Source organism: Cydia strobilella, chromosome 4, assembly GCF_947568885.1.
Source record: "Cydia strobilella chromosome 4, ilCydStro3.1, whole genome shotgun sequence".
Lineage (NCBI taxonomy): Eukaryota > Metazoa > Arthropoda > Insecta > Lepidoptera > Tortricidae > Cydia > Cydia strobilella.
This window is the reverse complement of record NC_086044.1, coordinates 20840724-20864050: the sequence shown is the minus strand read 5'-3', so window position 1 is coordinate 20864050 and position 23327 is coordinate 20840724. Positions and strand designations below refer to the sequence as shown.

Sequence of the window (23327 nt, the reverse complement as noted above, 5' to 3'; positions counted from 1 at the left end):
GCAGGGATGCCCTTACGAAAATACAAGAACGGCGTGCATGGCTATTACTGGCGCGTTTAGAACGACGCCAACAGCGGCGATGGAGGTACTACTAGACCTCCCGCCGCTGCACCTAGTGATACAATCTGAGGCGCGGAAATCGTTACACAGGCTGGCTTTGACAGGCCTCTGGAGCGATAACAAGCCAAAGACTAAACACACAAACATGGAATGTGACAATTTCATGAAAAGGATTACGAATATGGGCTGCGATAAGATGCAACCCAAGTTTGTGTTCCGTAAGAATTTTAATGTTAAAGTTCCAACAAGGGCTGAATGGACCGAAGGTCTTGAAGCACCAATGTCTGATGAAAATGACATCATATGGTACACAGACGGGTCCAAGACAGATTCTGGTACTGGGGCAGGCATTTATGCAAATGACTTTAGTAGTAGCATAAGCATGGGCAATTACGCCACTGTGTTCCAAGCCGAGACATACGCTATAATTGCCTGTGCACATGAGAATATAGTTAGGCAAACCCAAGGGAAGAATATCTATATTCTCAGCGACAGCCAAGCTGCACTCAAAGCGCTTAAGGCGCCTAGAGTGGACTCTAGACTGGTATACAATGGCATCCAAGCTCTGAACAAGCTTGGAAGGCAAAACAAAGTGCAACTGGTGTGGATCCCAGGGCACGAGGGATTCATGGGCAATGAAAATGCAGATGAACTTGCCAGAGCCGGATCTGCAAACAACCTTATAGGTCCGGAACCATTCGTGGGGCTCTCACAGGGAACCATCACAACGGCTATCAAAGACCTTACTAAGACCAAACACCAGGAAGAATGGGACAGTCTGACGGGTCTAAAGCACTCAAAGCTCTTTATACAAGGGGTAGACTCTGGTTGGAGCAAAAAGCTTTGGAAACTTAGCAAACGGCAACTCCAAATAATAACGGGGGTGTTTACTGGCCATTACGGGGTCAAGGGAATCCTGGCCAAGATGGGGCACGCTGACAACACCGGCTTCCTCGCACAACGTATCAGCATTGCGATACAGCGAGGTAATGCCGCAAGCATCCTTGGTACAATGCCTTAGAGCCTATTTTAGATTTAAGCTAGTTATTAATTTCGTTTGTGTAGTACCACTGTATATATATCTTGTATGGAGATTTATAAACGGCTTTTAAAGATACAAAACACACATTAACTCCACAACTTTGGGAACAAATCAAATTATTTTATTAAATATTTTTGATTTGTGTTTTTAGGGTTCCGTAGTCAACTAGGAACCCTCATAGTTTCGCCATGTCCATCTGTCTGTCTGTCGGTCCGTCTGAGTGGTAGAAATCACTAAGGATCAAATAGTTAAATCAATAAATCCGACAAAGTCAAACAATAAAATCTAAAATATTTTTTTTTAGGTACCCTACACCATAGAGTAACTTATACTAGAGCGGTACTGTCATAGTAAATTTTGTAACCCCACTAATTTTACTGCCATCTGTCGACACACTTAAAAACTAAAAATAAAGATTTATAAAAATACGATAAAATGTATTTAAATATGGATAAATGATTTTTTTTATTTGCATTAATTATTTTTATGATTTTGAACCATGTTCTTTCACTGATATGCGTTGAAATTGTTAAATAACAAACGAAACCGTCAACGCCATCTATACGACAGTAGGCCAAAGCTAGTAGCGCCCTCTGAACGAGAATCAAATGTTCTTGATTTTCGAGGCACGTTTTTTCCTTAGACTGTATCCATCTATTACGGAGTTATATCTATCTTTGCCTACACGTAAAGTGGGGGTGTAATTTTTTTTCGCTTGAACCTTATAGTGTGGAGTACCGTTGGATAGGTCCTTTAAAACGAATAGAGGTCTTCATCAAACATTTTTTGTTAAAGTTAATATTTTCGGAAATAATCGCACCGAATGAAAAAAAAAGTAAGTAAGAGGCAATCCCGCTGATTTTCATATAAAGAAATAATTTTTTACTTACTGGAGTTTCCTAAAATATGTTTTTGCATAAATATTGCAATCTAATGTTTTTCGCTATGGTTTTTTTTTGTTTTATACCACGTCGGTGGCAATCAAGCATACGGCCCGCCTGGTGGTAAGCAGTTACCGTAGCCTATGGACGCCTGCAACACCAGAGATATTACACGCGCGTTGCCGACCCTTTAAAAACCTGTACACTCCTTTTTTGAAGAACCCCATACTGTAGCCCCTCGGGAAAACCTCGATGATGGATGGATATGGATGATTATGACCAGACATGCAGTCTCCGATTGAAAGTATGTCTAAGGAAAAATCATGGCTATACGTCTTTTACTTTAATTAAAATAATTAAGTACTGATTATGTTTTGCCTTGTGTTTTTGGTTTCCTCATATTCGATATGAAAACCACATTGTGGGTGAGATCAACAATCTTCTATACTAAGTAACTCTCTAACTCTATATTGAGATAATTAATGAATTGCCTGATAATTTGTTTAAGCAATTTGTGTGCTCAAATTGAATGATTGCTATTGAGAAAGGTATGTTGAGATGGTTTGGACACGTGGAAAGAATGAGTGAAAGAAGGCTAACAAAGAAAGTGTATAAGGGAGAGGTAGAAACGGAAGTTGGAAGGGGCAGACCTCGGCGTACTTTCTCTGATCAGATTGGGGAAATCCTGAAGAAAGGCCAGGTCAAGAGCACCGTAAATCGGCGAGCGTGTATGAGGAATGTTATGAAAGTGAAGGAAGCGAAAGAGGTATGCCAGGATCGTAGCAAGTGGAAATCCGTCTCTGCCTATCCCTCCGGGAAATAGGCGTGATTATATGTATGTATGTATGTATGCTTTTTCAAGACGCTACACTTACTCTAGCTGCAGTTACTGATTCCAGGCAGACGAAGTCGCGGGCAAAAGCTAGTATTTAATAAAAATGTAGGTATAATTTTGGTGCTTGACTGTCCTTACATTGAAACAAAGAGCGGTTTTGTGCTAACGTTGTGCAATGTATCTCATGTCACGATAGGCACATTTCGAAGAATTTTCTAAATTAGGATGTACGTAGGTATCAGCGATACAATGAAATACTATACTAGCGTCATATACTTTATGTTGATGCGCCGTTAATACATTTATAAGATCTCATTCGTAATAGTAAACAAATCCAAATATTTAATACCTATACAGGTTTTTAATTTATGCATTTTATTGTTTTTATCCAATGAATTATGAGAATGGAAGCATTTGAAATGTGGTGCTGGAGGCGAATGGAAGGCATTAGTTGGAGAGACAGGATAACGAATGAGGAGGTGCTAAGAAGAGTGAGTGAAAGAAGAGCTATTCTGAACACTATTGCAAATAGACGCCGGAAAATGATTGGACACTTAATACGACACGACTACTTCTTTAAAACTATCCTGGAGGGGCGGATAGGAAGGAAGCGGGGTAGAGGAAAACCCAGACGCAGCTTTTTAGATCAAGTGAAAGAAAAAGTAGGGGTCGTGTCGTATCAAAAAGTCAAAGAGCTGGCGCGGGATAGGGAAAGCTGGAAGATACTCCACCGACAAGAGAATAACTCTTAAGTTAATGATGATGATGATTGTTTTTATCCACGTGTATTTCGTTGTTACGAAAATAATTCAGATCCACTTTTTTAGCAGCATACATTATTATTTTAAAAGTAAACCAAAACCAAAAGTTCTGTATGAGAACATAAAGTCGGATGTAAGTAGGTACATGAAGAAGTATGTCGTAGGTGTAAGGGTTTTAAAATCAAAATAAATTATATTAACATTTATTATAGATATAACAATCCATACATTTTGTTAGTTTATCTTAAGCTAAGTACCTATTAAATATATTAATAACGGGTCACTCACGTATTTAAGCTAAGTACCTAATAACTACAAGAGTGACATAATAATATAGGTATAACAGTGGCAATTCAGTCCTTGGACATGGTATAGGAAAATTACTTTTTAAATATAAAATCGAAGTTTAACTATGTATTTATGTACTCATATAAAAAATGGTGTTGTCAGAAACTACATATATAAAGAAGTTGTTAATACTATATACATGTAATATTACTGTTTATATTATACACGGTGCTCTTCAATATTTCCGTGTTATTTTTGATTTCCGTTAATTTTAAGGGGAAATTCTTCAGGTTAAATAAAGTTTATTTCTCTAAGAAACTAGTATTTTAACTTTTAGTTTTTGAGATATTCAATAAATAAATTTAATTGCTGAGCCTGCGTAAAAGATTCTTCATTGCCTTCAAATTTTATTTATTTTTTAAGTTTCGTCAGTAAAGAGTTTTCCATTGATAGCTATTCACTACAAGAAGGTTACTGAGGTGAGTTAGTTTGACAATTCCGACATTACCTACTTTTCTTTCATTATGTGTCACACTAACTTTTACGTAACTCTAAAGGACCTTTTACAATGCAATATTCATTTATTTTGTATGAAAAAGAAAAAAAAATTTTTTTTTCGAATTTTACAAAAAGCGATATACCAGTTAGCTTCTATTAATGTACCAAGCAACGTGTCGAATTTAACGGAAATAAAAAAAAAACACGGGTATATTTCAAATTAATTTCACTACGTTATGTTAGGTTAGGTTGTAAATACTATTTCTATAGGAAGAAAAACATCAAAAAAAGATACGAAACACATTATTATCCATTACACAACATACATTTTAAAAGGTATTGTTTATGTTATCATATAGCATGAACATCAATTTGTTGCTTATAAAATCTAAAGAACTAAAACTGGAAGAGCGATGCATTTGGACAAGACAGGTTACAGTAAAAAGTGATACACTTAATTTTAATTTTTTTAATTTATTATTATTAAATTTAAATACAAATAAAACCTAACCTAACCTATCTATAGGATAATCCGAGGAAAATCCTGAAAAGTTAACGGTTTCAGAATTATGACTAATGATAATATGACAATCATTACATTATGACTTTCAATAATTATGTCAAACAAAGGGACCCCGTAATTGACGTGATTATGATTATGTACATATTAAAGAGTAATCTCACAGATAAATGCTAATTTCATGCTAGGTTGGACATCATTTAACCCGCCATGTCGCTCGATGGAACAACAGGTCTGCATACCACCTGCATTGTTGGGTTGGTTGGCTGCCCACACTGCAAATCCAGCTTCGTCGAGTGTTTGACCTGACGAAAAAAAAAGTAAGTATTAACCCCCTTATTGGCCTTATTCATAAAACTTTACGGGCCTCTTCTTCTTACCATGCCCTAGCGGCCATCGGTGGCCAAAGTCTTTTCTACTCTTGGTCAGTCTTGTTAGTGTGGCCGCGTCCTTGTTGTGTTTACGGCCCTGATTTAGTTAAACTATATTTTATCCCTTTCTTACAAATAGATAAGTCAAAATGACAGATAAAGACAAACGATTCATAGCTAGCATACTATTTTAACTCTTTGTCCTACCCTTATCCCAGTTTATCTGGGGTCGGGTCTTCCCGTACATTTGCGCCAAAGAATTCTATTTCGGGTTGTCTGTGGGTTAATGTTCTGCTTCAGGACCTCTCTTTGCACGTTAGACCACCATGTAGAAGGTGGCCTGCCTTGTCCCTTCGGCTGTTCTGGGAGATTAAGGACCCGTTTTATGGGATGAGTTTCTTCACGCCTCATTACGTGCCCGTACCAACGTAATCGTCCTTCTTTTACCTTGGCATCTATAGGAGCTACTTTGAACGACCCTCGCACATACTCATTGCGGACTTTGTCTAAACGAGTTACTCCGCCTGCCCATCTCAGCATCTTCATCTCGTTGACGTGCAATTGCTGTTCGTGAGTCTTTTTGATGCTAGCATACTATTTTAACAATTAAAATTTTATTAATATATAAGATTTGTTTTTTTCCTCACAAAAAGCAATGTGCAAGTTGCAGAACTTTTCCAAAATGCGGAAATATTCTCGAGAATGTTCTCGGAACATTCTCTAGAATGTTCTCAGAACATTCTCTGGAATGTTTTTAGAACCTTCTTGCTACATGAAACTTATCGTTTAATAATAGTAGTTTATGCAACTGATACATAATGGGAGGCCTAAAAACCCGTGTGGTTTTGTGAAACGAGCATTAGCAAGTTTCATAATAGAATCACACGAGTGTTTTAAGGCCTAATTATGTACAGTTGCATACACTACTTTATCTACACACATATCATAAGAACTCTAAGATGGGTTCAGAAGCCGTAGGGAAATGACCTGCATTGTTACTAGTGCTACCTGTAAAATATCTACTAACTAAAATGTAAATTACAAACAACGTTTCACAATTCTACTTTCGTAACAGCAAAAAACCAAGAAACGATGTCCCTATTCTCATGTCACTCGAGATCAAATGTCGTGCAGTTTATATGAAAAAAACATACTGAATTAAAGTTTCGTATCGATAACTGTTTTAATATCTATGGATAAGTTACAGCTGTTCCAAATTTAAACTCATAACCTTACAAAAATCTATAACGTAATAACAATACAGTACAGATTTTACCTACTAACCACAGATAAGAAAGTTCTCATAGTAAAATTGGTTGTAATAATGCTGGTCCTTTCCTACGGTTTTTGAACGCATTTTGGAGCACTAACGACATGTGCATAGATAAAGACAATATCCTTACAATAATTTTTGTTCTTATCTTACTTACGGGTACGGGCGCCGACTTTTTCAACGATAAAAAAATAAGGTGGGTTCTGTTACTCTAAAGCCTAATCGGCAAATAATTTATGAGATAACATGACCTGTATCAAATGTCAAATCATATGGCATTACACAATCCTTACCATAAATAGTCAGCCACTCGCCATTTTGGTCATTCCATTTCCATACACCAATTGATGCTACGTATTGAAAGTCTGCCCCAATTATTGTGTGTGGTGGATTATTCTCGAAAATTTCTTTAATCACTTCAGATTCTAGTTTGCTATTTACAATAGCCAGGTGTCCTCCTTCTGCGTGACACACTCTTGCAGCACGATGCCAGGTTACGGCGACCCGGTGAAATTTGTAACAGCTGCCAGTGCGAGGTTTGAATTCGTAACCTGTTCAAAATAATTAAAATTATCTAATAAACGCTCTGAAGAATCCTACTTATATGTGTATTGCTGTGCAACGTATAGTTTAGTTTAATAATCTGTAAGCTCGTTTACGGGTCCCATAGTCCCATGTTGTAAATAATAGAAAGACATTAAATAACAATATATATTACCTTATTTTGTCAAAGATGTAAGAAAATATCAACATTTTGAAGGGCAACAAGGCTTCCGTGTCAAGGAACCCGAGAATGTACAAAGTTGATTAGATCTTGTGTCATGTTGATCATTTTTACAATTGAGTAGATAGTCAGACATTCATAAAAGTAAGCTTTGCTGGTGAGCTCATTTACGTTTTTGAGAACTCCTTCTCGTTTAAACTGTTTGGTTTGGACTGTGCTCTCGTAGAGAGGTTCTCATGCAGTTGACTTACCAACAGCAGTAGTTTGACAATCTTTATCGACGACCATCGTGGCATTCTCCTTGCTGCAAAAGTATGGGTATTTGTTGGCGCAGCGCTCTTGAGCGACTTGACCCGTGCTGGTAAGTATCACACAATTTTCTTCTTCATTTTTGTTGCTAGGTTCTCTATAAACCCAATTCAGCTGTATTTCGGAGACGGGCATACCTGAGAATGTAATATTCGGTAGTTTATGCACAATATCTTATACAACAAATGCTATGGAGTCGTTTTTTGAATTTACATTGCTGCTAAGTTCAGGAAGCAAAAACGACTAATATTGTCCTCCACTTGTACATTGGTTGTAAGGCTGGGTATTTTATTTTTTAATGCAGTCAGCCTGACAAACACGCTACAGGCAACGGTAAAGGGAATATTTTAATCTAGGTACCTTATTTAGTCTAGTACGGTTAAAACTTTTTTTTTACAACTGATAATATAGCACATAAATCTATGATTAATTGAAATGTCACGCTCATCTGAAATAACCGGAAAAGTATAAGTACTACTTGTTTAGAACATAAAGCATCAATATTTATGAAGAGCTTTATGTCAGTAAACTTACCATCAAGGGACATGAAGTCACCCTCAGAGACGAGATCGTGTATTCCAGTGAACACACCGAGTGCGTGCTCATTGTGTGACGTCAACATGGACAGCATCGCTTTTGTCAGAGCAGCGGTTGAAGGGGAGGCTAATATACCACCTGCAAGAAAAGTTATAAGTAATGAATGCAAAGACAAAACTATCGCAGATGTCGAAGCTACAGCTGATGAAAATAATAATAATTGCTGTTTTAAAAGATAATTTACGAGAAAGGAAGAAACTGCTTGTCAAGATTACGGAGAAGAACTTTGTCACAAGGGCCCTCTTGCTAATTTTATGTCACTGGGTTGGTGTAGTATCTACTTGATTTTTGAATGAGATATCCAACTTATAGTTATAAAGTCCAATTATTGAAAGTATAGTATCTATACTTAAAGTCGTCGCGAACGTCGCTGAAGATTACATTGTGATTGCGACTGCAGTAACATTGCTATTGCATTTAACGGTCTAATCATGATAGGAATGACAGCGCAGCGCAGTTGAAATTCGAATGTAACCTTTATTAATACGTACCTGCGCTATAGCGGACGTCTAAAGAAGACGAACCGCGGGCCGTCGATACGACTTGAGTTCGTTTAAACAAACTCTGCAATGACTTTGACAAAGCAAAGTGTGAAAGTGCCACTAAAGCACTATTTCACTGCAAAGTCTGTACAAAGGTAGCTTGGTCTTATTCTAGGCTAGCCGGGTGTGGCGTCTGGGATCAGGTGCCAAGTGAAGCGACTTTAGCTTTGGAAGCGACGTCAGTCTACGCTACGAGTAGTTGGTGTGAATCACACTATGCCCTGGACTACCACTACTACCAGGAACCGCCACATCGCCGCGCACCAAGATAAGTGTTCATCTAGGTAGCGAGCAGTACTTGCGAACCTTATATCAGATATAATTATAAATTATATTAACCTTCGAGCTTGCAGCGCACGCGCGCGTCCTGCCATCTAGCGGGCGCGTTGTGCAGACGCAGCCAAGTATTTGCTTCTTCGACGTATTCGTAGCCGGGATCCATGACCGCTCCAGTCTCCTGGCCTAAATGCAATAGGCTAGGTTCACACGACGTTTATTTTTCCCGTATACGGATATAAGCTTGCGGGACTAGACTGGGCATGTCTACCGCATGCATTTTTAGTAAATAATTATTACGCACGAAATTATAGAGTATTATATTATTATCTATTAAATTCGAAAACTCTTCACGAGTGAAATTCGTTTTATTCTGATTACCAGTCCGCAGAACAATATCGGCCTGTCAGTTGTTCGTAACTCGGAACTGTCAAATTTTTGTTCTAACTGACAGGCTGATATCGTCCGGCGGACTGATGATCAAGTGGGCCCCTTAAAAGTTTTAGGTCTGTATCGTTAGCTTACCGCTTTAGGCCTCCCTTCCCTATATTTATTAGGGGTTTGTATAAATTATAGTCGTTTCTGAGCTTATGATTTCGAAATTATTTATATTTTTAGTAAAAATAATAGTTTTAAAAAGACTTACCAATAAATATAATTGCACATAAACATATTAATTGAAACATATTAACCAACAAATTAATAACTCATTTACAATCGAATGTGTTTTCGACTGCCGAAGCATTGAAATTAGATTGTAAAAAAATGACTGATTCTTTTATTTATAGCTATGACACAGAAGTAGCATTGATATTTTGAGCTTATCAGTTGGATGTACAGTTAAGAACATTTTGTGTATATCTAAAGTTACAAAACACTTTTAAACAGAATTTATTGTCTTTTTAATATGTATATTTGTACAATAAAGAGTTTACTACTACTACTACTACTATTGTAAGTATCTAAAAGTATTTAAAAGGAGCACTTTAATTTATCGGGATATAATGTGTATGCAGCGAAGTCAAAATCTGTCTACTCTGAGCTAAATGCTCGCGCACTGTGTGGTGTCAAAAGGACTTTCCCGAAAGCTAGAATTAACTGCTTACCGAGGTTTTCTCAAGGGTACAGAATAAAATTTGTTTTATTACATCTGGGTGGGTCATGTCTGCCGCATGCATCCGGATAGGTGGGCTAGTATAGCCACCAAGTGGATGCCCCAAAAGACGCGCGGACGTGGCCTAGACCGAGATGGCCAGATGATTTAGACACCTTCATCAGTGACTTGCCGGAAAAAGCACTACAACGGGAGTTGTGGAGATCAAGGGGACATGCCTTTGCCCACTTACCCAGCAGTGCGACACTATAACGGCCAAAGAAAAAAAAAATACATCTTACTATTGTACCGCATTCAAAGAAATAAATCAATGATTGATTGATTGACAGTATAGGGCTCTTCAAAAAAGGAGTATTTCTAAATGGTCCGCAATACGCACATGACACCTCTCACGTCGCAGGCGTTCTTTCTTACCATCAAGTGGGCGGTATGCTCATCGACGTGGTATATAAAAAAAAATCTCTCCCTTCCTTTCCTCGATTACCTGACATACTCTCGCGCGCTGAAGATGTTAGAACGATTATTCAGTAAGTATAATGAATTTTTAAATGTATGTATGCTGGAGGCTGGAACGATCATACATGGTTATAACCCGTATGTTCACCGTTTCGCCGCCTGCACGCACCGATCCGGCAACGTCACGTGCGGAGCGTTTCGGCACCGGCAAAATATTCTCGTCGACAACGCGACGCCACGGTGCTGGTCGGTGACGAAACGGGCTAGTGGGCGTTATCTCATACTTTTCAATACAGTTTTTTTTTGTCTGACACGTTCCTACTACGGTCATGATATGATACGGTGTAGTGGGCAGAGACCTTAAGTATAATGATTTTTTAAATGTGTGCTAGAGGCAATTCGTTAAGGTTTTGATCTTGGCGATCGCTCACCAGTGTTGGCCGAACGTTAATGGCAATTAACCATTAACCAGGACGAATTGAACCGCAAACTGTAACCGTCCGTTACGGTTTAAGGTTCAATTTGTACTGGTTAATGGTTAATTGCAATTAACGTTCGACCAACACTGTCGCTCACTGTTGCACGTGAAATGCATAAGTCACGTCATTAGGCATCACGCTACCTAGCTTACTAATGAGATGCACTGCGAATCCAACGACTACTATAACAAAATCAAAACTTTAACAAATTGTTAAATCCGAATCGACGAATCGACCTCGAATTAGTGTTTATTATTGGGGTCAGCTGTGTTATCGATACACGGTACCTACTCGTGTTATTTTAGTTTAGTTGGAGCTTGGAGCGCATCACCAACAAACTGTTTTACTCTAGGAGGATATAACCAAACGGAGGCGCCACGTCTGTAATTTTCTGTACAAAAAAGTCTACCGATTTTTGCGGGGGAGGGGAACGTCAAATGTATACGTAACGTAAAAATAACTATGTCAGATATAAACGTCAGTCCATACATTACGAGTGACCATTGGCCGACTATTTTCGACATAGGGGAACGCCTGTTAAAGGTTACTCCGTTTGGTTATATCCTTCTAGGATTTACTGTAATTGTGTTCTGTTAAATAAATTTAAAATAAATAAATAAAATATTATAGTGTATAGAATACGCACATCCAAACTTAATGCACCTATGTTCACGTGACTTGTTTAAATCTGGCATCCAGATACATTTCTGTTTCCAGATACGAGTTTGCCGCGAGCGCGCAACGATCTCGCAACGAGCGCGCAACGATTTCGCTTCGTATTGTCATACTGGAATGGGAGCGAAATCGTTGCGTGCTCGCGGCGATATCGTTGGGCGCTGGCGGCGACTTTATTGCGCGCTCGCGGCGAACTCGCTGCGCGCTCGCGTCGCTTTCAACTCTCTCGCCCTCTCTTTTAAATCGCCAGTGTGCCAGCGCCCTTATACTCAACCAGACAATTCTAAAAACACCAAACACAATTAGGTTGCGTTGTTTTATCACAGAGTTTCTATGGCCACACTAACTAGCACACATCAAACTTACATAAAGCAAAGCAAAGGGCATAGCATAGGGCAAGTTAAATAAAAACTTGTAAAATAAACACGAAATAAGTAATATTATCAATGTATGCTTAAATAGTACATTGTGATACAAGTGTGCTAAGTTGGTCATTACACACGAGGCGATATTGTGCAATGAGAAAGCCAATGTGTGTAATGACCAATGCACACGCGTTTCATACGACGTTTTTCAACACCTTGCGAGGAAAAAAATTGATTGTTAAAACAGTTTTTAATTGTCAAATCTAATACATAAGTAATAAATAGTCTTTAAAAAAGTACAAATAAAAAATTAAATACCAATTTTTTTAAGTAATAGGGTACAGAGTATTGACGTATACATATATTAAGGAGTAATCTCACAGATAAAAGCCAATTTTAAGATAGGTTGGGCATCATTTAATCTGCCATCTCGCTCTATGGTACAAATGGTCTGCATACCACCATTGTTGTTGGGCTGTTTGTCTCCCCATACTGCAAATCCAGCTTCAACGAGGGTTTGACCTGACGAAAAAAAAGGTTAAGTACGTACTTAACCATTAAGAATACAGAAAGTACAACAAAGTATGAGAAAGTATGAAAAAGGGCGATAGATCGGACCCATCTAATTACAAGCCTATCGATATCACCGCCCTGCTCTCTTAGTTCATGGAAGATAATTATAGTTAACGCAAAGCTTCTGAGATACCTTGAAGAAGACGATCTGACCAGCGACTGACAGTATGGCTTTCTCCATGGTCACTCGATTGGTGATCTTCTAGTGTATCACGTACACCGCGGGCTTCGGCCATTGAGAGTCAAGGTGAGGCATTGGCAGTCAGCCCAGATATAGCGAAAGCATTAGATCGGGTCTGATATCGGGGTGTCCTGTCGAAGTTGCCATATTATGGACTACCCGCGTGCTATGCAAATGGATCGCTAGCTTATTATCTGACAGAAGCATACGAGCCGTACACGATTAACTAGATGGAAGCTGCTCCTATAGCATGGACATTAACGCTGGCGTTACGCAAGGTTCTGTGCTATCCCTAACGCTGTTTTTACTGCAATTCTATGATATGTTGTCTATCGACGACATTCATTGCTGCTATGCAATGAGTGTCGTCATATTTTGTGTTTTACTTAATCCTTACCATAAATAGTCATCCACTGGCCATTTTCATCATTCCATTTCCATGCACCAATTGATGCCACGTAATCAAAGTCCGCCCCAATAATTGTGAATGTTGGGTTAATAACGAATATTTCTTTAATCACTTCAGATTCTATTTTACTGTTGACAATAGCCAGGTGTCCTCCTTCTGCGTGACACACTCTAGCAGCATGATGCCAGGTTTGGGCGAACCCGTGGAACTTGTAGCAGCTGCCAGTGCGAGGGTTGTATTTGTAACCTGTTAATATAATTAAAATTATCTAATTATATGCCCTCAAGAACCGTAGTTACCCGATTATCCGTGTTACGTTTACTTTGATAATCTGTAAGCTTGTTTACGGGTTCCATGTTTTAAATAATAAAAAGGCATGAAATTACAAAATAACCATATTTGTCAAAGATTAATTTAAAGGGTTATAAGGGCCTCTTGTGGATAGAAAAAGGTATAAATACGAACAGAACTTCCGTTACTCATTACATTGTAATTATTTAGTACAAAATCTTTCAATTTATTTATTTAAACATTATTGCAGTTAACAAAAAAGAGTACAATAGGCAGACTTAAGGCATAATCTACCAGTTAACCATCGGGCTAAATAGAACCAGTTTGGTGCAAATTTGACTTACCAACAGCAGTAGTGTGACAGTCTTTGTTAACGACCATCGTAGCGTTTTCCTTACGGCAAAAGTAGGGGTATTTACTGATGCAGCTCACAACGGCCACTTCACCCGATTCGATCAGTTTCACACAATGTTTTTCTTCATTTATGTCGCTATGTTCACTGTAAGCCCAATCCAACTGTATGTCGGAGACAGGTATACCTTAGAAAATAAAGTTGGGTAGATTTTGCTAAATATATATAACAACAAATGCCATGGAGACGTTAGGTCAGGGAGCACAATGTTAGTTAACAAAATATATATTATTATCAATTCATATTTATTTCCACTTCTCCAGTGCAGTAATTATCCACATCAGAACGCTAATTATGGGCAACCGTAAAGCGAACATTCAGAACATTTCTATTTATTATTTAGTTTAGTATTTTCGTTAGAACAGTTAAAACTTTATTTTATTTGCAAGGCTCTTAAATTGATAATAAATTTTAAATTTGAAAAAGTACAGGACCAATTAAAAAAAAATACGCTCATCTGGAATAACCGTAAAAATATAGGTAAGTACATATCACTTTATTTGAACACTAAGCATTATATTTGATGTCACAATTACACAATAGGGGATATTACTGCAATGTTCTACCACCAGAGTGCAGCACTAGCATTTTTAGTAAACCATAGAGTAACTTATACATACTGTACCTTTAACAGGTTTTTGACAAGTTTTCAGAGATAATAAAATATGACATTTATTAAGGCGGTTTGTTTACAGAGGACGAAAACGAAACGTACAAAGAAACGAAATTGTAAGAAGAAACGAAATTTCCATTTTCTTGTTTCGCGATAGAACCTCAGATTGTGGTAGTGGCGCCACCTGCGCATAGTTTCGCGTAATATTCCCTATTAAACAGTGCGATGCAAACTACCCGCCCAGCGCACTCTGATGCCCGCCCGTTGATGGCCGTCGCGGCGGCGGGTCGGGTGCAGCGTACATGAGAACTACGAGTAATTAGAAAGAAAGAAAGACATTTATTCCATAAAGCACACATACACAGGGCAATACAATGAAAGAAAAAAGATGTTTAAAAAAGGCAATATAAAAATAATAGCAAAAACAAAACAGAAAAAAAAAACAAAACAAAAAATTAAATTATTTACACATAAAAAACATAAAAATTACACACGGGTCCAGCAATGTGTGCAGTAGGGAAGAGGCCCTGTCTCAGCATATTGTTGCAATTTGCAAGCGAGGCAAATTCCAACGCTGTTATTCTGCCAAGGCCTTAGGGAGTGACATATAAATATTAATAAGATGTATATAAATATATATAAAAAAAACTACTGTATAAAATATAAAAATTACTGTATTTAATTTAATCACCCAGTTCACAACGGAGCGTTGACATTGTATTTATACAGATTTCATTTATAAAGATAATTTTTTGTTATAAAGAGCTAACATAAACTTTACCCATACTTTTAAAACTAACACGGGACTAATATTTATTTATAACATAATCAATATAAAATACAATACAAAAGGTATTAATCGTGTAAAAACTTACGTTACGCATTACGTCGCGCAATATGAGGGACAGGGGATTTCGTCTTCGTAGAATCCAGGGATTAGCAAATGTAAGGGAAAAAAAACATCCAACCACATACCCTCGGATGTCGTGAGTGTTCTGTATGGTTCTGTGTAGTGACAATTATTAACCCTAGCGTACAAGTTAATAATCAAGTTCAAGTGCGGGTAGTTCGCAAAACCCGCGCAGCAAGAAGATGTTGATACAATTCCTCGCCAGTCTGCCTGTGACCACGAACGTAACGTCACGTTCGAAACGTCGGGCCATAAATAAACGTAAGTTCGCGTGTTATTGTTAAAAGTATGAGTGAAAATCGTGTTAGTTTAAATCAATTAAACTTTACCATCAAGGGACATGAAGTCACCCTCAGAGATGAGATCGTGTATTCCCGTGAACACACCGAGTGAGAGCACATTTTTGTATGAGGCCATCATGGACATCATCGCTTTTGTTACAACAATGGTCGAAGGGGAGGCTAATACACCACCTGAAATAAAGTTATTACTAATGAATGAAGTTATACTTATAAATATGAACATAAATGCAAAACCATCACAAAAAAGTACAAAATAAGACGGTTCCCTGAGCCAGAAGGCGAAAAATCTCCTTATATGATCATGTTTTTCTAAGAGGTGTTGATATTCGTAGACGTGGAAAAAATATATGTAGTTCTTAACTATATTATCTATAACAGCTTCCGATACACAAATTATGACACTTCGCTCGATACAATAATTCCCAAAATAACCTCTAACTCGGACTTTTAATCTAACTTTACTCGGTTATTTATTATGTAAACAAAAAAAGGATTGATAGCTTTCGAACTTCGATATTGTAAGAACGTTTTTAAAATAAATAAAAATCGACAAAATTCGATCAAAATTGACACTTGGCGCGCATGATCTTTCCCGTTTTTTTTTGCGAAATGTGACAGTGACAGCGGCAAACCGATGGAACGGCAAAAATTGCCGTTTTGGGGGTACCGTAGTCAACTAGGAACCCTTATAGTTTCGCCCGTCTGTGTGTCCGCGGCTTTGCTCCGTGATTGTTTTGACATGGATACCTACCTATACATAAATTATGTATGGTGACAGAATGGTAAAACAAAAAAAATGTTTTAGGGTACCTCCCATACAAAATATATTTTTTTTTGCTTTAAGCCAATGGTGTGGGATATTTTTTTTAATAATGTGGTGTCACAAATATAACCTCTTTTCTACTAAACATTAGTAGTGTTAATATAACTTATACATTTGGCTATATAAACGAATTTCTATGTTTAATTATTATAATATATAACCTTCGAGCTTGCAGCGCACGAGTGCGTCCTGCCATCTAGCGGGCGCGATGTGCAGACGCAGCCAAGTATCCGCTCCTTCGATGTATTCGTAGCCGGGATCCATAACCGCTCCAGTCTCCTGGCCTAAATACAATTGATATTTTAATTCAATTTTTTTGTGTGCAGTGCAATTTACTTACAGTGCGATAATACGGTGGTATAAACATATTTATGGAATTTTGGCTTGTATAGATGTTTGTGAACTTGACTGTACTAATAGCCACGCCACGGCCGAACAAAAGTTAACTAAATAAGGTACCTGCTATTGTAACCCGAATTACCATATACGCAATCATTAATTAATTCATTCATTCAAAAGATCTGAACGAAAGGAACAAATTAAAGCAGGCCTATACCCAAAAGCGTGAAGTTCATATCAACTGACTTTATAATACGTAAACATAAATTATTTTGATATTTACTAACCACATACTGATTTTAACTTTCACGATTTCTACACATTATTAAATTGTAAAACGGGACTTAATCGCGTATTTATGTTGTAAGATTTACCTCCGACGTTTCGAGGACGGCGTTGTCGCCGTGGTCTCGGAGAATACTGGCTAAAGTTTGACATCAACATCTTCTAGGCGCGCGAGTTTTTCGAACTACCCGAATAGTATAGTAGTTTATGAGTTTATGATATTAAAATTACTTATGTTTATAAAAAAATATAATTGAAACTTACCAATAAATATAATTGCACACAAAAATATTAAATAGAACATAATAATATCTCATTTACAATTTGACATGGATTGAACCGCCGAAGCATTGAAATTGGAATGTTAGAAAAGTCTATGCTTGCTCTATTTATCGCTATGATACAGTAGTAGCATTTATCCGCACACGGCGGGAAGAAGTTGATGTGGCGGGGAAAAATGGAAGAAATTTGAACCTTATGCAAATTCTATTTTAAGTTCAGATTTCTTCAATAAAATATCTCGAGTTATCAACTTCCTCCCGCCGTGAACGGAATTATTCTCAGCTTATCTGTTAGATGTACAATACCCAACTATATAATAACATCCCTACTATATTCCAACTAAAAAAATTATATTCATTGATCACTGATGTACATTGCCAGCAGTTGAGAGAGATCTAGGTGCTTAGCCAAGGTGACAAACGCTTGCGCTACAACGAAACGCTTTGTGTCTCTCACTCTTCTATATTAGTGCGACAATGATAGTTGCGTTTTGTTCGCTAAGGAGCGTAAACGATTGGCACGTTGGCTACGCACCGAGGTCTATTTATCCGTGTACAGTCGCCATCAGATATATCGGAGCAGCCGAGGCGCTCACAAATATCTGAACGAGCCTCTATTGTAAAGGCGTTACAAGGCGTGTTCAGATATTGTGACCACATTGGCCGCTCCGATATATCTGATGGCGACTGTACTATAGGTGTGAACTACCAATAAAAAGTTATGATATGAAAACAAACCTACATACATGTCATTTTTTATGTATGTCCCCTAACCATGGTCAGTTCTAGAGCACATTTCAACTTACCAAGAGGTGAAATTGTGGGCAGAAGCTAACCTATAACTAACAGGAAATTAATGAAGTAGTTTTTTTATCACCAATAAGAACTAGATATTTTATATCTGATTCACTTACCCAATTTGAATTAAACATCTTGTATACTAGTTGCTACTAAATTACTGAAAGGTATTGCCGCTTTCAAATTGTTTCACCGGATGGTCTCACCGGAAGATCAGCGATGGAAGTCGCTAGCAACATGCTGAGGTGAGACCATTTCGTGGCACTTTTTCTTTTTTATGTTTCTCTGTTTTGTATAATTTTCTATTTGTGTGTGCTAACGAATAAATTATTTCTATTCTATTCTATTCTATTCTGAATATAACTCAAAGAATCAGACTGTTAAAACTGCAATATTGAAATTTTATCGCAGATCAGATGTCACTAACAATGTCTAGACATTACAAGGCTGGGCATAACTAGTGACGTGACATGCTTGGAAATACTGCCGGCAAATGTTAACTTTGCATAATTATACAAAAAATCACATGTCACTGTTGTCTGAGCTATCATAACATAAGCGTGGGATAGCTAAAGATGTGATATGTCAGAAAGTATTGATAGCCACCTTACTTAAAAATACCCAGAACTTTGTTTTAAGTGTTTAGTGATTACCTATGTTCTTCTTTGTAATTGACCTGTGGCTGTAAGTAGGTTTTTACGATAAATGTTTTTCTATTCCATCAGCAGTATCTCTAGCGGACGTTTACCTTAAAAGGCGTATTTTTAACAAGCATACGGCCCGTCTGATGGTAAGCAGACACCGTAGCCTATGGACGCCTGCAACACCAGAGATATTACATGCGCGTTGCCGACCCTTTAAAAACCTGTACACTCCTTTTTTGAAGAACCCTATACTGTAGCCCGTCGGGAAAACCTCGGCAGGGATCTCATTCCACAGCCGAAGCGTCCGCGGGAGGAAATTCCCGGCGGGTATAATGTACGGCTCCTAAATTATGCGTCAATAGGGGATATTACTGCAATGTGCCCAGTGCCCAGGTACACCACTAGTCTCAGCAAAGTTTTGCAATAAGACGCGGACGATTGAGGCTCTCGGCGTTCTTTCACTTCATGTTTTTTGCTTCTGTAACGACGAGCGGTTACAGATCGGTTTCCTGAATTCATTTTGCTGCAATCAAACTTCGGAGACATTTTTGCCATCTTTAATTGTTGGAGATTATAAAGTATTGAAGAAAAATTCTTTGAGTTAACTTGAACAGCGTTAAGCTCGAGTACGACTAAATAAGTTTAGTTACAAGCTTTACCACTTAACGAAGATGGTTGGTGAGACAGTTTAGCGATGATTTTTAGTGCTCCGTACAAAACTTTGTTCACAGAACACTTAGAGAATCATTATTATTTACAACGACGGGACTTAATCGCGTAAAATAAGTATTAAATTTACCTCCGACGTTTCGAGGACGGCGTTGTCCCCGTGGTCTCGGAGAAGACTGAATCACTTCGGTATTACAAATCGGTTTTCTGAGAGACCGTTTGACCAAACAGTAGTAGGAACTGTCACCTCTTATTGTGAATAAGTTAAACCAGGGGCCCGTTTATCAAAAGCTTGTAGCTTGTTATACAAGTGGAAGTCCCTTTTTAACAAAAGCTATCAAAAACGGACTTTCACTTGTATTACCAGCTACAAGCTTTTGATTGCCCAGCTTGTTAAGTAGAATGTAGCTTAGTTTTGGAGTAAATCTAGTTTACACGTTTAATTTGTGCCATTTTCAATGAAAAGGGTACTTATCAATAAGGAGCTATTTCCATTCAGCTTCAATTTGAAATCAACATTATTGACAAGCGACAATGTGGTACCTTTTGGTTGAAAATGTCACATTTACATAATCAAGACTGTAAGTAAATGGCCAAGCCTCGTAGCCAAATATAGTTGGTCAAACCAATTTGTCACTTTTGTCAGTAAATAAGCATATGAACAAAAAATCTATAGAAATACTTTTCTTTTGGGTGCTAGTACTTGTGTAAGACAAATACAGTATGATTCTCTCCGTCTATGTTCGAAATGAGACAGTCCTTTGACAAACTATATTTTTTATATTAGTTTTTTCTGGATTGGTTAAATTACAACACTATATTTTAAACTAGCTTGGATTCTATATTCAAACTTCCCTTCAATTATTATTCGAACATGTCAAAACTTTACATAACTTTACATAACTATCCTATCCCACAACCTCGAAAGTTCTAGAGTCCTATTCAACTTTCACACAATTCCTACAACTCTTACGTACTCGCGAGAGCTCCTAAAAGCAAATTAAAGTTTGTCTACAGTCCAAAATACGTGTGAAAATGATAAATGCTAGTGAAACTGAGGTTAGCACTGGGTAGGTCTTAGAGGATATAACCAAACGGAGACGCCTTGTCTGTAATTTTCTGTACAAAAAAGTCTGCAGATTTTTGTGGGGGAGGGGAACGTCAAATGTATACGTAACGTAAAAATAGCCATGTCAGATAGACGTCAGTCCATACATTGTGTATAACCCCACCATTGGCATTGTCATTGTGTATTGGCCGCATTGTGGCCGACTATTTTCAACAGAGGGGAACGCCTGTTGGCAACTCCGTTTGGTTATATCCTCTAAGAGGTAGGTAACGGTATTAAGCCAAATTAATCCACATTCAAAGTATGCAATTGCACCTTAAATATGGTATACAACTTTTGCATAAAATGTGACATTCCATGGGAAAAGGTACATTATGGCGGCTGGCGCTTACGCTGTTATTTACGATCATACGAATACTCTGCTACGCGTCGTAAGCGCCTACAGTCATAAGGTATCTTTTCCCGTGAAACGCCACAAATGGCCAAACTAAATGAACAAGAACTAGATTTGACACGGATTTACCTATAAAGGAGGTCGGCGAAGCAATATTTCAACCGATTTGGGCCCACTCCAACTTTGACTCTACCTCAGCCATCTACGTTGAGTTCCACTTTCAAATAGTGATGTGGCTTTTCTGAAAATATTCCCAGGAATATTCCCAGTAACGTGCCCGAAAATTGTTCTTACGTAGTTTCTGCTCGCTACATTATTTCAATTAGAGAGGTAATAAGTAAGACTCAATAATCGAGGTAGTAAGAAGAGCTAAAATAAAGGGACTTTTTAGCACAGTTTCAATTATAGAGGTCTTATTTGCGATGTGTTCAATTACAGAGGCGAAATTAAGAAATGCAATAAAATGTAAATTGCATATTAAAGGGGTTCCATAATTTCAATTATAGAGGCCTTTTGGGCTCAAGGGACCGGGACCGGACCTTTGGTTGCACTTATTGAGGTTTCTCATTTATCCAGGTCCCAATTAGTAGTAGTAGTAGTAGTAGTAAACTCTTTATTGTACAAATATACATATTAAAAATTACATGGTACAAATAATAAGATGTACAAAGGCGAACTTATCCCTTTGAGGGATCTCTTCCAGTTAACCTTTGAGTAGATGAGAGGAGAAAGTGAAAACGTGAAAGTGACAAGGAGAAAGAGAAAGTGAAAACCAATTAACCAGGTTTCACTGTATTCCTCATTCGCATATATCTGTTTGTCCCATATATTCTGTATATTAATTATACTTTGTTGGAATGACAGAAATGTAATAAATAAGACTAACTAGAAAATATTTATCTATACTAAGTATAAACCCCATTCCGACCCCCACCTTGTCCAAACGTGCCAAATATACTAGCGGCATTGCCGCGCTGGATAGCAAGCGATGTTTGTTGGACCAAGTAGGAGCCTGAACGGGGGTCGCAACCTCTATCACGTAAACGCCGCCCCAAGTCCCTTACCAACTTCTTCGCTTCCAAATACCACGGCCCAGCCGTCTCCACCGCGACCGGAACAAAGTCGTTAATAAGTGAATTAAAATATTCCCGTGACACATCACTAATTCCTACAAACGATCATATTTTACCGGAACTATCAGAAAGGAATGGAAGTGACGCTTACGCCTTTCCTGCATGTTTTACTATATTAATAGCTTGTTAAACGTCCTAAACGGCTATTTGCGGGTAGCTGAAATCAATTTGTAAGAAATTTGTTTCAGCTAGTTAGATAGAGTAAGTTTCGTCGGTAAGAAGCGTAAGGAGAATTTGAATTAAAAGTTATTTGCGAGTCATTGCTTTGAAGGATTTTGTGCTTTTTGTCTTGTGAGTTAGTTGAGATTCGAGTTTAAGTAAAGTCTGAATTTTCATTCATTCATTAATTATTTTAAAATTATGGCTTCAGCCCATAGTGGGACCATTTCGCCAGTATCAAGGTCTTCGGAGCTTTAAATTCGACAAAAATTGTACGGGTACAAGACAGTCGGCGCGATTCGGGAAATGAATTAGAGATTAACTAGATATGAAATAGTAAAGATAAGTGACATTCCACGGCAAAAGGTACCTTATGGCGGCTGGCGCTTACGTTAATTGGAGCGGCGTTAATAATAGCTTAAGCGCCAACCGCCATAAGGTATTGCTTCTATCTCCAACTGAAACGGAGCCTAATTTTGCTACTTTTCTTTCATTCCAGTTCTTAGGTTACGACATCACGCGGCAGCGGCGAGCGGCGGCCATAGGTGGGAACGAAAGGTCCGATCGCTGTGTCTCGCTCCAACCTATGACCGCCACTCGCCGCTGCCGCCGCCGCGCGATGTCGTGGCCGGGCCGTTAAGGGGCCCACTGACTATCAGTCCGCCGGACGATATCGGCCTGTCAGTTGTTCGGAGCTGTCAATTTTTTTTTCTAACTGACATGCCGATATCGTCCGGCGGACTGATAGTCAGTGGGTCCCATAAAGTTAGGTTACGATGGGTTAACGATTCGTTAAAGATTCCCCGGATCGCGGGTGCAGTGTGGTTTGATGTTTAAATAGTGCGAGGACGTTGGGCCGATGGGCCTACATGTTTTTGAAAAATCGATTTTTCTTACCTAGGGAGTCTAAAACACGAAATCTAGTGTTCTAAAAGTTGATTCACCCAATTGTGAACGTATTGTTATCAACTCTGTG

General features: G+C 38.2%; 1 protein-coding gene across 1 annotated transcript in view; it reads right to left on the bottom strand.

The window, feature by feature from the left end:
• Window positions 1-17544, bottom strand: part of LOC134740831 (secretory phospholipase A2 receptor-like) — a 39737-nt gene extending 22193 nt beyond the window's left edge. Inside the window, exons 1-4 of the mRNA XM_063673475.1 lie at window positions 17469-17544; window positions 16742-16864; window positions 15785-15928; window positions 7505-7699 (exon numbers count right to left, since the gene is read on the bottom strand). Of these exons, the coding sequence (XP_063529545.1) occupies window positions 7505-7699; window positions 15785-15928; window positions 16742-16864; window positions 17469-17508 (502 nt within the window). The 5' untranslated portion in view covers window positions 17509-17544. The remainder of the gene's footprint in view (window positions 1-7504; window positions 7700-15784; window positions 15929-16741; window positions 16865-17468) is intronic.
• Window positions 17545-23327: the final 5783 nt, after the last annotated feature.